The sequence below is a fragment of the Colletotrichum scovillei genome (assembly GCF_011075155.1).
Source record: "Colletotrichum scovillei strain TJNH1 chromosome Unknown Contig00010, whole genome shotgun sequence".
In the NCBI taxonomy this organism is placed as follows: domain Eukaryota; kingdom Fungi; phylum Ascomycota; class Sordariomycetes; order Glomerellales; family Glomerellaceae; genus Colletotrichum; species Colletotrichum scovillei.
The window spans coordinates 2314700-2331229 of NW_023336268.1; the positions used below are offsets into that span (position 1 = coordinate 2314700).

At 53.4% G+C, this 16530-nt stretch overlaps 3 protein-coding genes across 3 annotated transcripts; 2 read left to right on the top strand and 1 right to left on the bottom strand.

Annotated features, from left to right (window-relative positions):
- Nucleotides 1-2977: 2977 nt before the first annotated feature.
- HER10_EVM0009031 (uncharacterized protein) lies at nucleotides 2978-4053 on the top strand. The gene has a single exon (XM_035478533.1). It carries the CDS (start codon nucleotides 3012-3014, stop codon nucleotides 3822-3824), a length of 813 nt encoding a protein of 270 aa, XP_035328308.1. The 5' UTR covers nucleotides 2978-3011; the 3' UTR covers nucleotides 3825-4053.
- A 5960-nt stretch (nucleotides 4054-10013) lies between these two features.
- HER10_EVM0002528 (uncharacterized protein) lies at nucleotides 10014-13478 on the top strand (the record flags this gene model as incomplete). The annotated part of the gene is made up of 8 exons (XM_035472234.1): nucleotides 10014-10058; nucleotides 10695-10920; nucleotides 11216-11976; nucleotides 12089-12169; nucleotides 12265-12289; nucleotides 12354-12453; nucleotides 12508-12743; nucleotides 12814-13478. 8 exons carry the CDS (start codon nucleotides 10014-10016, stop codon nucleotides 13476-13478), a joined length of 2139 nt encoding a protein of 712 aa, XP_035327695.1.
- Nucleotides 13479-14085: 607 nt separating this feature from the next.
- On the bottom strand, nucleotides 14086-16107 carry HER10_EVM0000111 (major facilitator superfamily transporter; the record flags this gene model as incomplete). Its single annotated transcript, XM_035469906.1, has 2 exons — nucleotides 15489-16107; nucleotides 14086-15431 (listed from the first exon to the last, which is right to left on the bottom strand). The coding sequence occupies exons 1-2, from the start codon at nucleotides 15742-15744 to the stop codon at nucleotides 14086-14088; spliced, it is 1602 nt and encodes a 533-aa protein (XP_035327488.1). The 5' UTR covers nucleotides 15745-16107.
- Nucleotides 16108-16530: the final 423 nt, after the last annotated feature.

Consider the following 16530-nt stretch of genomic DNA (forward strand, 5'->3'; position numbering starts at 1 on the left):
CTCACCCGGCAGCGAAAATTCTTTTTGTATGGACCAAACGGTAGATTCCGCCGGTAGTTGATGATTTTGGCCAGTAGAAATCCGAAAGTTCTTATCTCCAAGTTGTCAAATTACCCGCATAGACTGAGAAACATATAGACTTCTCTATATGTTCACTACATCTCTCTATTTACTGAATAGAGTGCTGTTTCGTCTCAAATCCAGCCTCTTCATGCACTGGTAACAACAACCCATTCGTCCTCGCGAAATCAGACCGAGCTTTCTCACTCAACCAAATGCTATCAACCTTGCTGGCATCTAGTCCTTTTGAAGCTGCGGCATCTTTCATCGCCTTCAGCTCGTCTTCAATCCTCTTTTCCTTGAAGCAAAAGTTACGAGGGTACCAAAACTTTCGCTCCCGCGTGGGCTTGAACTCCGGGATAGACTCTCGGTCCAGTGCTCGAAGAATGACCTGTTCCGCAAGGGTCTAGACAAACTTAGCGTTGTCATAACGGCATCTCTCATATGACCTACATAATTCTTGTCCAGTCGATCTAGATGAAGCTGGTCCTTCAGGGTGACATGGGTGTTTGTGATGACGCAAGCATAGTGGTGATAGTTGTAGTTCGCTGTGTGCGGAACGAGACCGTGAAGGATGAAGACGTCGCCCTTCTTCGCCTCAACAGTCTGAAATCAGTATCTCGCACTCGCGCACGCCGACGGTCAGATCATCAGCGGTTAAAGCTGGGTCGATACCTTCAAGGTGGTCGTAAAGTCGCTTGCAAACCTCTGCAGTAATGTAAGTAGTCAGCAAGAGTTCAATAGCCATCAAGTCTGAACCAGACATAATAGTGGTCTATGACAGCTGGACTGGATTCATACCTCGTAAGCCATCCTCGCATAACAGAGTACCTCCACCTCCTGGTGGAATATCCGTGAAGCAGTTAATGACCGTCAACGTCGTTCCCGAGGAGTCAAGAAATTGTCGGAACCAGTCATTGTCACAATGCAAGCCGCCCTTTTGCTTGGGCGAGTTCACGTCGTCTGACTCTGGGGACCTGGACTCGGAACCAAAGTTGACCACAAAATTATCCCCCACCCAGCGTCATCGCTCGTCATCCCATCCTTCAACACCGCCGATGATATCAGTGATTTTGTCAAACGCCTTTGGCGCGAACTTCTCGTAACGAAATTGCCGATGGAAGGGCAAGTGAAGGTATTCCTGTGCCCATGTGGATTTGTCGCCAGCATCATACCCGCAACGGACCCAAAGATCCTTCATCCACCGCTGTGTAACATCTGGAAGGCGTGCTGGGTGGTGCGTAGATAAACCTCTCTCCGGGCTTAGCGAAAGATTTCGGTGTAAGGTGCCATGTTGAGAAATGTGCGGAAGGCTTGAGAGTGAGCTGCGCTATGCTTCTGGGAATCATTCATCATTCATTTCTGTTCCTCTGAGCGGCGGGCTATTTATCATGGATAAAGTCCCTTCGGCAGCTATGTGACATGGATGTATCGGTCGAGCATCATCCGAGTAAACCGGTTCCCCTCACGACAGCGCCACACTTTCATCCCAAGCTCAATCATGAAGACTGGTCACGATAATCACTATCGCCTTGCTTTTGAGGCAGTATCAGCCATGAGAAAACTCTAAAACACAGCTTGTCGGCCTATGCTCAACCGAGACCGGCTCTACGATAGATATCTTTCTCTGAACCTGAGTCTCAAGTCACTGAGACGTGATTCAGGGAGTCTACAAGTATTCAGTAACCAAAACGGATGATATCGCAAGTAAAATGTACAGCATAACGTGACTGCCGATGCTGTATATGGATACGCGTTTCCGAATTTACAGCCCACTTCGGTCTATATTCCAGCGTAGATACATGTATGTAGACAGGGAAGGTACTGGTCGCGAGAGTCGAGACCGTTCTGGATTAAACCAGGGACAGAATACTAATTACAGTAGGCATCAGCAAACTATCAATGTGATACGCACCATCGGAGAGTTTTGCACCGATGGGTATCTGAATAGCCGCGGGGTCTTGATCCTCCTCATCGCGTACTCGGCATTGATGTATATGCCGAAGGGTAACGGTAGGGATCCAAGTCAGACTCATTGCCATTTGGTTGCCTAAATGTAGGACTGTACCTACTGGAGTTGGCACAGTCTCGTGAAGTTTTTTGGAGTTGACCCCTCACGCCAATCTCCTCGAAACAAGGGAGTGACTGCAATCGTGCCTCCACGCGACTAATAGCGTTCAAGGGCAATTGGTAGATGCTGCAATAATGTGATTGTTCAATATGTAATTGCGTGAATTCATTCTTGTTTTCTCTTCAACATCAGAGGAACGGGGGCGTAGACGTACGTCCATCTGGCCAGATCGAACTAAGCCGTATCTAAACGCCCACCGGCGCAAGAGGCAACAAGCCTCCGGAGATCTTGTGTGACGACCAGCCATGTCATCTTCCGCCCGTACGAAATACCTACCACTAACGTCCAGATCCCAAGCCTCAATCCACCATCACGCACATCATCACTGTTCTGACGTTGGTCAGCTGCAGTCAAGTATGGTCACACACTAACGCTGAACCGAACAAGACAGGTGGGCCCCGCAATATAAGCATAGCTCTTTGACGACGCCGTCCGAAAGCAGCCCGCCCGCGTCCGCTCCCTCCGCCCCGTCACACCCGGAAACGGCGCTGCAGCCTTTCGCACAGGAAGGGAGGACCGGTTCAGTCACTGGTTCTCCGGCCCGCCTCTTGCGTAGCTGGCCAATCATTTTCCTCTTTCCTCGCAGAACTGTTGCGATGCGGGTTTAGCTCCGTGGCTTGAGGCTCCCGAGATTTGGGTTAGTCGGTGTCTGCCTCTGGTCGAGATCTACCCTTCAAGAGGCGGCGGCGGTAAGACATTCTTTTGGCGAAGAGGGTATGTCTCGGATAGACTTGTCTTGGGCGGGCCAGGTTTCGTCAACGGAGGAGGTTGAGCTGAAGAAGAAGAGAGAAAGCGGGAGGGACGGGTTGTGTGACATCGAATGGCGAGGATGGTGCTTAGATTAGGAGGAAATAAATACAGACGTTGCATCCTTCTTGGTTTTAAGAAGATTCCCAGCACTCAACCACTTCAGCAACGGTCTTGGACAATCATCAACAAAGACACTCTCGCCTGTGCGCTCTACATCTCACTCAGGTCGATAGAAACCTCACTTCACTCACCTAACTTTCTACCTTCTAATCACATCACGATGCGTTTCTCATCCATCCTTGCTGGCTTCGCCGCCCTCTCAGTATCCTCAGCAACCCCAGTGCCACTCAGCTTCCTCCCCTTCGGCAACCTCCCCTCCCAATCAAGCACAGGCGCAAGCATCATCGCCAACCTCGACACCCTCCAAGGCTCCATCCTCAAGCTCACAACAACCCTCAACGGCCTCGACTACACCACCGGCAACAGCCTCAGCGTCGCCAACATTCTCAAGCTCCCCGCGGTCCTCCTAAACACAATCGGCCTCAACTCGGCCTCCTCCTCCACCTTGCTCGACGCAAAGGCCCTCACCCTGGCCCTAAACTCCACCGACTCGTCCGCCATCGTCACCAAGCTCACAAACGAGATCCAGCCTGCGCTCAAGACGGTCACGGATCTGTTGAACAAGGCCAAGACGTCTGGGATTGTGGCTTCGTTGACACCGCTTGGCCAAACTGATTACCTGAAGCTGATCTCGACGAACCTCGGTGGTCTCGGGACTGCTCTGTCGCCTTACATCGACACTACCTCGCAGTCTGGTTTGACCGGCGTGACTGCCACCCTCAGCAACCTCCTGAAAGCCACCGTCAACGTCTATACCTCCTGAGAACAAGTCTACCCAAGTTTGGATTGGCAACGGCCGGTGTGAAAGAGATGGAAATGAACGTGAGAGTTAAATGGATAATGATTGGACACGGCTGGAAAAATGAGATTGAACCATGTAGGACTTAGCCAGCATCTTTAGTATTGTTTTATGCTTCAATTATCTTCACGACCGGGTTTACGATTCCGCCGGTACACCTTTTAATTCAATCATCTTCGCTCCACGTCTCAGCACGACTCAACTATCGCATATAATTCTTTTCCAAACATTTCTCGATACAATATTCCTTCCGTACGCATCGTTTTGCCTCTGTACTCTTGGCAAGAATATCTCACTCCCACTGCCCAACCTGCTGCCCTGATACGTCCAGGAGTTCATGCATATCCAAGATAGATCAAGCACTTCGTTAAGCTCTATGTATAGTTTAAAAGCTACGCCATGAGGAAATAGTCAAGATGGGAATATCATCCCAACAACACAAGATCGCTATATGCCATGCCGTCATTAAAGACGCGATACTACAAATAAGGCCGAACACAACTGAGCACCAGTTCGCGACGAGGTAGAAAAGTATCGAGACGCTCAAACGAATATGGCAAAAGAATCACGCCTGATACTGACAGAGACAGAAGAAAACTAAGATTCCCGTCGTACTGAACACCTAGGACCTGATGTCTAAGAAGAAATCCTGTACTTCGGGGCACCAGTATCATACTTTGCCTCAGCAGATAACATCAAACGATTCTGATATCTCAGTCAGAAGCATCAAGGTTACAACAGGAACAAATCGAGTAAGCAAAGCATTCACTACACTTCCCGGTTCTGCAATCTCAGGCAGCACGTCATCAGGTTTACATGCATCTTTCCGTAAACGTCCTACCAACCATAGAGTCCAGTTCGCTCAGCTCATCAGCGACTACACCATGATCTACCCCGTAGTTGTTCTACTTCATCACAAGCCGTGAGGTCGAGGCCAGAGTCGGAACGGCACTAAGGACACCCGCACGCCATGCTCTTTAATCGAGCTTCGCTCAGAATCGATATATTCAAGAGCCAGGTGATATAACCTGAGGCAGGTGCTATCCGAATCGGTAGCACCTAATGAGTTGATCGTTTCAAAGCCAGGATAATCACAGCAAATTGATTTATTGCTTCTTTGGCCTATCTCCGCCGTTGATCGGCCGAGATATTCGCAAGAGCCCCCATTCGCCATCGTCACAATCCCATCACGGCCCATGCGGTCCCGAAGTCTATGCCAGATCCTTAACACAAGAACACCTGCCCAATAACGAGATAGGTACATCTACGGCCATTGAGGATACATACAGATCTCGCGACGCGGATCTGTGAGTCAAGTATACGCACGATTCAGGTACCAGTATGCGTACAAGTTCGCATGTACCCATGCCTGCTTTAGTCCTGTGCCCAGATCTCAGCTTCCATATTGGGGCGTGATAGAAGATCAAAGTGAAGCGGACGGCATCTAGGGATGAGAGCGGAGGCGTTCATCTCGGAAGCATTCCGTTGCCCAACAGAGTTGATGCGCCCTGTAGGGCTGGCACTTGAAGGAATTTCCAGACATGATGGTCAGTGTGATGGACTAAATCGGCTCACCCACATCCCGCGACAACTAGCCTGCGAGGCACGGTTGAGTGAAGGGCAGAAACTGAGTCAAACCCACCACCCAGCATCGAAATACCATCCGTATCTGCTTTGATGCTCCATAGCAACAAGCTATATTCGCACCATGGTAACTCGCTGCGTACTGGTAGATAAATGACGCGATAGTTGCAAAAGGACTTGATCCTGCAAATTCCGAGCGATCACATTCCGATTTGCTCGGCGGGCCATATCAGTGCGTGCCAAGACTTGCGGTGGGTGTCTGGACAAGGCACATGATTCGACTTCCCGGAGCCATACATGATGGCAGATTTCGGGCAGCAATTATGCTCAGTATCTCACGGAAATGCTCAACAAAAGTTAAACGACTGATCCTACCTAGCTGTACCCTCAGGTTGCTGGATCTCAGGCTGTAGCGCTTAAGCTGAGATCGTAGAAGTTGTTCAAGACAACTACGCGCATCCGGTTTCGCTTCTACGGTGAAACGATGGTGAGCGTATGGACCGAGAACGAGGTAGACAACACCAAGTAGCAAAATCCGTGTGTCCAATTACCTGGGATCAGGTACGGACGAGTAGAACACCTCGGAAGCTCGGGATAAATCCGCGACGAAAGCGAGGGGTTGGGAAAATGCCTGCCATTGCCAGCGCCGGACGTTCCTGGTCGAGACCTTAAGCTTAATCGAGTGAGCCGGGCTATCTCGGGGGTATTGGTCCATGGTACGGTCAACTCCCACGACCAGCACCATCGCTGGCGAGCAAGGCATCGAACCAGGAATCAGATTAGGGTTGACTCGGCGGCTGGGCAATAGAAAGATAAGCAGCGCTTGCGCACACAAGGCTCATTCTGATTTTGGTATGCCATTCAGAGGTGGACGTGAGAAGCGATCAAGTGCCGGTGTGGTGCCCGGGTTCCTGTGCGTTGTTGCGCTGGTCGCAGCATTTCTTGGCGCGCGGGGCAATGGTATGTTTAGTTCTGCGCTGCTGCAAAAAAGGTTGCAATAGACATCGTTGGCGGTGGAAGGGTGTTTGCCTGCTGAATCGTTTCACCAATAGTCCTAAGACTTTTCAATGCCTTCTTTCTCGCCAGCCGCATGGAGCTTGAGGCTTGAGCTAGTTGGCTTGCTTGCGATCGCTGCTCGCTCATCTTGGTGACGGGACAGAAATGAACCATTTCGTCATTGTGGGTGGCAGGGGACGTGCTCCGACCTGATCACCTCGGGGAGGCGGTAAATTCGACAACGGGTTGTGGGAAGTAAGATTGGGTGTTCCGCACCGATGCTATCATCATGGCAGCATTGCTAGCGAGGTCGGGATGCCGTTCAATGCCACGCCCAAGCCCGTTGGATCGGCAGGTGCCTGTGATGAGGAACCGCGACCTTGTACCTGTGGTACTGCAAAGAGCGCCGGCCTCATTTGAACGTCGACCGGAGCCGTGGAGGGGTACTCGGAGGCCCGAGTCAGGGGAGGGCATGGGGCCCGAGATCGAGCATCTGGAATCCCTCAAGGCAGCGAGACGGAACGACAAGACGGTCAAGACGGTGGCCAGAGGGGGGATCCATCGGGCGACAGGTGCAGCAGAGCTTGGCTCAAACGCCCAGAAATCGAGAGTCTGGCTGGACGTATCCATACGGAGTTTGAGGGAGGATTCGAGCAATACGTGGAGATGTTGGGATAGTGCCACAGTGCTGGGCAGAAGTCTTGGCCTTTGGAGGAGACGGCGTGCCCGAGAGAGGAGTGACCTTTGAAGCGGAGGCCTCTGGCGGAGACGCAGGAAGATCTTGCACGCTTCCTGGAGGGCCCAAACCCCGCTTTTCCTTTCCATCCGGTGGCTCTCTTGCGATCTTGGCGGAATGGTTGACCTTGAACCTTGGCGGAGAGTCGCAGACTTGTCCAGTGCGAGAATGTTGCACACCACTGCAACCTGTGACCTGCGTCTGCATCCTGCTGCAGCGCTTTGTTCCGTTTTCGACAATGGTCCCCCTAAGGCCCATGGCCAATTCGCTGCACCTCCCCATCCCTTGCCTGGCTCGACACAGGACCGGAAGGTTTGCAGCGAATGGCCTGCCTGTCCTCGCTGACCCGGCGGCACAACCTCTGAGTTTGTGGATTGAAGGGTCCACCGATACATGACGAGAACGAAGAGCCTGAGGGGTCGTGGGGAAGAGACATACACCGCGCACCATGGTGAGAGACTCCGATAGACGGCCGGGTAAAGACCGACCTGCTGACATTTGCCGGTCCCCTCAGGCGTGGGCAGCGCAGCGGAACCGACGGAATTTCAAGCTTTGAGGAGTTGTGAGTGACGAGTAGCCAATTCTCTGCGAAGAATCCAAAGAGCTCGTCAGTTGGTAATTTGATAAAGGGCATAACATTTTGTGCCATCTGGCATCTGGGCCGGTGCGTGACAAAGTGCTCAAATCATGGCGTTTGAGCTGCAGAAGAAAAAAAGAAGAATATCAATAATTCTGTGGCAGGCAATGCAGCAGAGCCAGCCAGGCCATCATCAACAAAACGTTCTTCTTCTCCGCTTGGCAGGCATGTCTCAGACGTTGAGTGAAGGTGCTGATGATGGGCACCCACCCCAACCTCTTGCGCCTCTCTGGTGCCATGCCCACAGCATCTAGTGTGCTAGTGTAGTGTACCTATGTGCCTTGCTGACTCTCCACTGCTTTGTGAGGTGACAGTCACAGAGGGATTTGCAAGAAAGCAACGTGCTATGGGTCAGGGTGTTATCGATTATCGTGGGATCACTAGGTAGTATCCGTGCTGGTGCGAATACCATGGTGTTTGCGCGTGGCGTGGTGTCTAGAGGAGCCGCAAGAGCCTGAATGGACGTCTTCAAGGGCGGGCACTCTAAGCGCATGCGCGATGGCTCTCGTGCTTGGCGGCGTTTCTTGGGTAAATTGACCGTATTTGTAGGTATCTGTAAGCGTATCTGAATTCCGTACTCCGTACTCCGTACACTGCGCTAGACAAACTTCGTATCGGAAACGATGAAAGAAAAGGTTCGCCGCGTGATGAATCCGAGGAACATGGAGAGAGCAGTCTGGGTTGGTCCGCAAAAACGCCGTAACAAGTACTTTCTCAGTCTGTGGCGGCGAACCAAGTCGAAGAAACGGGGTTCGCAGCGGAGACATGGTTGACAGCGGGCGGAAAGGAAGGAAACGCCTTCAATGGATATTCTGGAGGCGCGATATCGTCGTGTGCTCCGTAGTCCGTACTGCATATCCATCGATCCATGATGCGTCGGTGGTTGTGCCATGGGTGCATGGCTCTGCCACACTGGGGCGGTGATCAGAGGCCTGGACAGAGAGCGATACCGTTTGGGGCGGCGCTGGATGGACGAGGTTGAGGATGATTGGGCGGAGAGAGGTCTTGGAAGCACACGACCGGGACCCTATCGAGCGGCCCACCCCTCCCCTCTTCCTCCATCCATGGGCCATGGGTATTGCTTTGGCAGAGGCGGGACATGGGCTTGGTGATGGTGAGCGGATTTGATGACAGACCGGGATGGAGAGCGACCTGAAGCTTCTTCCGGATGTTGGGGGCAGTGCTTGGCCCTTGAGTAGGTGGATCGTGGAAGCTTTGTTGGAATTCGGAGGAAGTGATATAGACCATGTTGAATGATAGAGGCTGATCGAGATATGCCGGTGGGTGTTCCTAATGTATCTTGATGGGAATTGCGGAACTCAGGATTGAGGAACTGAAGCTGAAAGATACAGTAGAAGAAAAGGTGCAAATTGACGGTGACAGCGGTAGAGAAGATCATACGCTCAGACGGCTGGAGCTTGCCAGGTACGTACCTGGAGTAGTGGACGGTCGAATGCCGGGTGTTCCTAGCCCCGGAAAGATACGTACTCCCGAGGATGCGTCCGTCTGGTGATTGGATGGCCGTCTTCTCACTGCGGTTCGTTGAATTTTCCCGAAAGTCAGAGGTAAGGCGGGAAAACAGGAACGATGGTAAGTTCAAAGTACTCGATGCCACAAATCACGCCGAAAAGATACTTGCCAAAAGAGGCGGGTCTGGCTATCGAATCATGACGTCCCAATCCAGCCAGCCGCTTGGCGTTGCGGGGCATGTGGTGACGCTAGTCCAATGACAACGGCCGCCTTTCCTCCTCCCCGCCGACTTCCTTCTTTCCTTCCCAAGCTTCCTTCCACATTGCGTTTCGTTTCTTTGGTTTTGGGCAGTTGCATTTCTCGTTTCCTGCCATTCGAGACACCATGCCACGATACATAGTATACTTGGCACGTGCCTGACTACTTAGGTATCTTACCTGAGGTCAGGTACCTCGTTGATGTACACCCTGGAAGAAGAACATTGGGAAAGAGAGCAGCCGAGTGAGAAATAAAAAAGCAAAAGAAAGGCCCCTCCCCTCCTTCCTCTTGGCATGTTGGCCCTCGTGGAAGCTTGGCATTTGTTCTTGGCGCTGTGTATGGTGGAACCCGCTTTTATTGTCGATTAATGATTGGATCATCCACTTCTCGTCATTGAAGTCTGTGGCTCCAGGTTTTTTTCCTTTCCCCGGCCACTTTTTTTGCGTTGCCGTTGGATGCCACCACGGCCACGATGCCATGCCCAGCACAATACGGAGAACAGTCGAAAGATATACCGGTGGACATTGAGCCTGTCTCTCTACACTATCTGTCAACGGCCGGCAGCGGTGTTCCGTTTCATCTTTTACCGCACACAAGGTACGGTACGGGGGCACGCTTCAGTAACCTGGTGACGGAACAAACAAGCAAGCCTGGTCACCTCCAATTCGTCCATTCGCCCAACGCATAGCGAGCCGCAGCCGTTTTTCTCTTCAGATCAGGTTTTTTCCTCGGCGCTTTTGCCTACCTACTGTAGTCCCGTACCATGTTCATCCATCCATGTTCCTGTTCAGTCTTTCAGAATGGATTAGCTTCGTTCATGTCTCTGCCTCTCTCCATGTATCCGTTCCTTCGCCTCTGCCTCCATCCTAACCTCTACCTTACTACGGAGTACTTCGTACGGATAGTGTAAGGTATCTCGAATCCTTGACTGGCGAGGTCCTGGTTCTTGGTCCATGATCCATCCATGATCCCTCTTCCTCCAATCCAAAGCCGTGCTCCCAATTTCCTATTACCCATTGACCACTTCCCCATCACATCCATCATCATCCCCATCCCCCATCCCCATTCCATCCGCCCACACACCCATTTGCCGGCCTTTTCCCAGATCAGATCAACAAGAGGAACACAGAATTACTGGACACAGGATTGACAGGAAACCTGCCGATACTCTCCGCTCTCTCCCACCACCCGGCACTACCTAAGAGTCCTAGACCAGCAGCAAACCACTCACAGACGACCAGACGTCAACTCTCGTCCCAAAGAACGGGGCCCTAGCAAACTCAACTCATCTCACCATCCGTCAACATCAAAGTGTCTAGACACAGACCAAGAAAGGCAGATCCTGAACAGACGAAAAGCCACCACGCCCCCGGCCACCGGTGCCAACCTTCTTTCAAGCTCCAGCGATCAACAATCAGCTCCTCCTGAACCGTGGTGGACGCCAGAGATTCCCAAGCACCAAGGCCAGCCTGCCAGCCAGCTAGCGAACCAGCCCAATTCCCTCTGATCGGACCGGGGACCCCCCTCCCCCTCCTACAGTTTAGTTCTGCTGTATGTACTAGGCTCCCCTCCCCTCCATCCACACCCCCCAGGCAGTTGACCGTCCCAAAAAGACGTTGCCGTTGCATTGGAGGAACGGAACGAACGAAAAAAACATTTGCTCAGTGCTCTCAGCCCTTAGCCTCCGCCATTCCACCCTTTGTGACGTCGATTGGCGAAAGAAACACCATCGCTACCAGGTACCCAGCAAGCAGCACCTCACCGAGCACCTTCAATACCACCACAACTACCACCAACACCAATACCCACCGCCAGCTTCACCTTACCGCCAGCTCGAGCCTACTTTTTCCCTCTCGACAACCACACGACCTCTGGCAACTGTTGCCGCCAACTACGAAACCTCGAGACCGACAGGCTCCAACCTTCCTCCAGCGAAAACATACTTCCGCGCGCCCAACATAGGTCCTCACACACCACCACTTGCGCCGCCCCCGATATCGACCCATCCCGAAAATCATACTGTTCGCAACGAAAACGACAACAACCTCAATTCGAGTCAAGCCACGACCAACAACCGCTATCCCCATCTCACCACCACGACGTCGTCGCCACCACCCCGCGACCCCTCCCCGTCGAGGGACGACGTCGCGACCGAAGATCCGGTCGACCCCAACTCGATTCCGCTCACCAACCTCCAACCTGTCGCCTCCAACCCGCCATCACGACGGCCGGACAACGCCGCCCCGTCTCCTCGTGAGGCACCGGGTCAGCCGACGAGGATCCAGTCTCCCGAACCTGAACCCAAGGGGTCTAAACCCCTCGCGTCCTCGCCCATGTCTTTTTTGACCAAGAACATTTGGCCCAAAGATGGGAGGAACCGCTCTCATGTTCCGGCCATGCCGGTATGGATCGCAGGCGTCAGGATTGCACAGCTTGTAAGGACACCATTCCTAGACCGAACTACATCAGAAGGACACCGAATCCCGCGAAATGATTTGCACGAAACCCTTCTGTACGAATATCCAGTTGACGGTTTTGAAATCTTAGGTCCTCGCCATTGCGACGTTGGGAATAACAGTCTTTGGGCTCACCACTATGCAGAAAGCCACGGGCTATCGCAGGATAACGGTATGTTCGAGAATCTCTTGGCCTTTGATCTGGCCTCTGCTTGGATCCCGCCTTTCCGGCTCACTTTTACTGACTGTTTTCGTTCCACGATACAGTCCTTTAGCGGTACAGAGGGTTTCCGTACGTAACACCACCATCCCCGCCTCTACCTACTCTTGTGTGCCATTACTCACGTTGCGCATAGCATTTTCATGGTTTGCTTTCGCCTGGACCTTCTCCTATTTGACATGGCTTGGCGTAGCCGTCATGTTTATTCCCGTCATGTACAACTGCTGGGTGCATCTGTAAGGAAACCCCCTACAAATTGGGAGAAGCGTCCCTATTAACATTGTGCACAGCGGCCTCGAGCTACTCACTGTCGTCTTCTGGTTGATTACTATGGCCCTGCTTGCTAGTCACGCAGACGATCTTGATTCCCTCGATGCCTTCATCGTAACGTTTGGTCCCAAGTACGAAGTGTATTATAAGATGAACGTTGAGCCGTTTGCCGATGGCTTCGTAGCTGCTACGTTTGCCGGCACAGCTACTTCTGTCGTCAACCTCGTGCTCTTCGTTATCACCATTAGTGTCTTTGGTACGTCTTGATCTTCTGACTACTTGGTAGAGAGCCTTGAAGGTCAAGGACCACTGACTGATTATGACAGGCCGCGCTCTTCATGCGTTACGTAAAGCAAAGTTGGAAAAGGCACCTAGCACCACCGACTCGCAAAAGACTATCCAGGCCGAAGGGGACAAGATGGTCGCTTCTCCGCAAATGACTTCCGCCGTCCCGACGTACATCCACTGGAACAACCAGTACCCGCCTCCTCAACATCCCCACGCATACGCCTACTATGGCCAGCCGTACGCACAATCACCGCATTCGCAAACGAACCCGTCTCCGCCGAACTCTGTGCCGGCCCATGGCTTCCGACCGGCGTACTTTCCAGGCAGCAATTGGCCTCCGCAGCCACCTCAGCAGCAGCCGCCCCCCGAAGGTGGTGTCTGGCCGGCCCAGAACTACGGCATGTACCAGCAGCAGGTGCCCATCGGACCTCAGCACACGGGCCAGTCTGGCAGCATGATGGGGTCCCCTCAGTTCCCCATGGTCCAACCAATGCAGCCCAGCAAGGCGGATCTACCAGGTGTTTACCCAACACCACCACCGGGAAGCGCGACTGTAGGGCCCGGATACCCGCCTCAGCAACCGCCGCCTCCGCCAGCACCAGTACCCGGCACCATACACTCGCCTGTAGAGTTGAACGACGGACGTGGGGACGAAAATATGCCGGCAGAGCTACCAAGCAACCCTCCAAGGTCGCCCAGATGAGCGAGCGTCTGCCATTTACACCAAAACGAAGAAAGCGGAATTCGTTTTGGGCAGATATAAAGGGGATACGGAGTAATGATTTTCATGGACAGTATTTCCGGCGTTTTATTTTTTTCGGGACAAGACACATGCATAGAGAATGGCGTTTTGGATGGTTCGGCGTAACCGGCCCCCATGCTCTGATAGCATGACTGGGGATTCGATCGTATTTACTTCTCTGCCCACCATCATTTTGGGCCAACTATCATGACGAACGGAAACGGGGCATACCGCGGCCAAAAAGCAATGGGACGGAAGGCTCCGGTTCTGGCGCATGGTCTATCATGGTTGTATTTCTAGCTAGATGGGCATCCCCGTGAAGGGATGTGCGGTTCGTGTTGCATAATTCATGATACCCCGATGTATGAATCGATCGGGAAGACATTCGAAGCATTCTTGCAAGTATTTGATTATTTCGTGATTTGATCCCGCATTAGTATTAAGCTGTGAGCTTGGTACCCCATAGCCCGTGTTTCTACCTCTCAGACAAGTGAGTCTCAACTCGATCACAATGTAAATAGGTAGTTTATGGTTTCTATTGAAACACGCAAGACAAGCTGTTGTCTTGTCAATACACGTAGCGGAAATAGGGATTCTCCTTGTCCGTCAAATCCTGAAAAGCAAGCTTGGCCCGCTCCTCCTCATCAACAGGCAACGCATCGCGTCGCTTGTTTTCCTTCCAGAGCACGTAGTACAACGCCCCGGACGCGAGGATACAAATCACATAGCAAATGATGAGCCCGAGCCACAGCTCCGGGTAATGCGACGCCTTGCTCTGCGACTTTACGAGTTGCGGACCAACAATGTTGCCGACGCAGTAGGCCGCAAAGATGGTCCCCGCCATGAAGCTTTTCTTGGTGTGGCCCGCGACGTTGGACATCCCAAGCGTGATGACGAGGCTGACCACCCCGCCGAAGAAGCCCGTGATGGAGTAGCCCACCACCGGCGCGGCGGCGTGGTGCGTCCAGTCGGAGCGCCAGATGAGCGCGCAGCCCGCTATCACGGGCAGGCAGCACGTCACGAGCATGACGATGCGGACGTTGGTGTAGCGCGTGCCGAGGTACCCCGTCGCGAGGATGACGAGGAAGCAGAGGCCGCCGAGGGGGAACTGGAAGAGGATCGATTGCAGCGAGGTGTAGCCGAAGGTCGAGACGATCAAGGGCCCGAAGCCCGAGACGGCGCCGTTCATCGTGTAGGCGGAGGCCATCATCAGCGCCACGAGCCAGGTTTTGGCGTCGAGGAGGGCTTCGCGGAGTTGGTGCGGTTTGAATTTCGTGCAGCGGACGCCGGTTTGGCCGTGGCGGAGGCGTTCTACGGCCGCGAAGCGCTCTTCGAGGGTGAGGAACCATGCTGAGACGGGGGAGTCTGGCAAGAGGAAGCAGGCTAGGCCGAAGAGGAATGTGAGGCAGCCCGCGAGGAGGTAGATGTACTGCCACGGGCGGAGGTCGCCTCCGCGGACTTGGGCAAAGGCGTAGTTGAGGGCGCCGCCGATGATGGTGAAGAGGCCCGTGGCGCTGAACCACCAGCTTTGGCGGAGTGATTGTTCCGCCTGGGTGTAGTTTCCGGATACGATGCACATGAAGCCCGTGGGGATGACGGATTCGACGAAGCCTAGGAAGAAGCGTTGGGCGTAGAGACCGGTGTAGGAGGTTACTGCTGCTGTGAGCATGCAGATTCCGGACCAGAGGATGACGATTGTGCCGAGGGTGCGGCCTAGGGAGTAGCGTTGGAGGGCGTAGGTCATTGGGTAGAGGCCTGCTAGCATGCCGAAGTAGAAGAGGGAGGTTGCCCAGGAGAGGCGGGATGTGTCTACGCCTGTGCCGGACGGGAGGGGGACGGAGAGACGGAGGTCTGTTGTCATGCCGAAGAGGACTGCTGAGCCTAGGATTGCTTTGTCGTAGTAGACTAGGCCGTCTGTTGCGTGTTAGGGATGGATGGTGGATGATGGAGGCAGTGAGAGGGGTGACGAACATCCAAAGATCATGGCGGGGATGAGAAACCAGTCTATCTTCCGCACAGCGCGGGCGGCGACGGCTGGGTCGTAGGGTTGGCTGTGTATCCCGACCATGGCGAGGGCGTCGTCGTCACCGGCGCGGCGGTGAGATTCATCGGGGACGGCGCCGGGAGCGGGATGAGAGGCTTCGACATCGGGATCGGGACCGGGCGTTTGGGACACCGGCGCGGGGCCGGCGCTGGTGGCGGGGAGAAGTTCCTTTTCGGGGTTCATCTTGCGGGATCTTATCGCGTACAGCGATGGATGGCGGGCGGCAGATGAGAGGGGGGTCACGTTGCCCCAATGCTGGGGATGATGAGATGAGTTTCAGAGGGCTGGAAAAGGTTTACTTTGGAGGAGAGGAAGTGAGTTGAGTCTCGACTTGACAGGGGGGATGAGTGAGCTGAACTCTCTCGTCGGTCGTCTTTAGGGCGGTGTCATTGGAGGGTAGGGCGTAGCCGATGCGCGGATTAAAACGGGAGGGAAAAGGCTAACGATGATTTTAGATTTTAGTCTTCTTGGGAACTGGGCTGGAATGGAGGGTGTGTGTGAGATGAGTCTAAATGTGAGTGAAATAAAGATTTCATGAGCAAATCATCTTGGCGATAGATGAGCGGTTTGTTCTGCGTAGGTTAGACCCCCATCTGTAAGCTGTAAGACAAGCATTGTGGGATTTTCTACGAACCATGAGTGAATTCTGAGACTATGAGTAAACTAAACTCGTAGGCGATCTTGTAAAACCTCGTAAGAGCCCCCCACGCACGTCGCATCCATTGTCTGGAAGCTCGGCAACATCAGGTCCCAGTAGGAAGGTAAGGTCAACGATGAAGCCGTCACCTCGTGCCCCTCATTGGCGCCGTCTTCTTGCTTCGATTGGTAGACCTCGAAGACTAATTACATAGTTCGCAGAGATTTCTCAGAGCCCGCCAGGCTCAGACCCGATTAGTGGGATTGGACGGGTGGGAATCCGGACTGGACCCCGGGTACAATCGGGAATTGGGCGCTCCGCCGAGTTCGGTC

Coding starts and splice junctions, on each gene's coding strand:
- HER10_EVM0009031 (XM_035478533.1), top strand. CDS start 3,012: ATGGCGAGGATGGTGCTTAGATTAGGAGGAAATAAATACAGACGTTGC.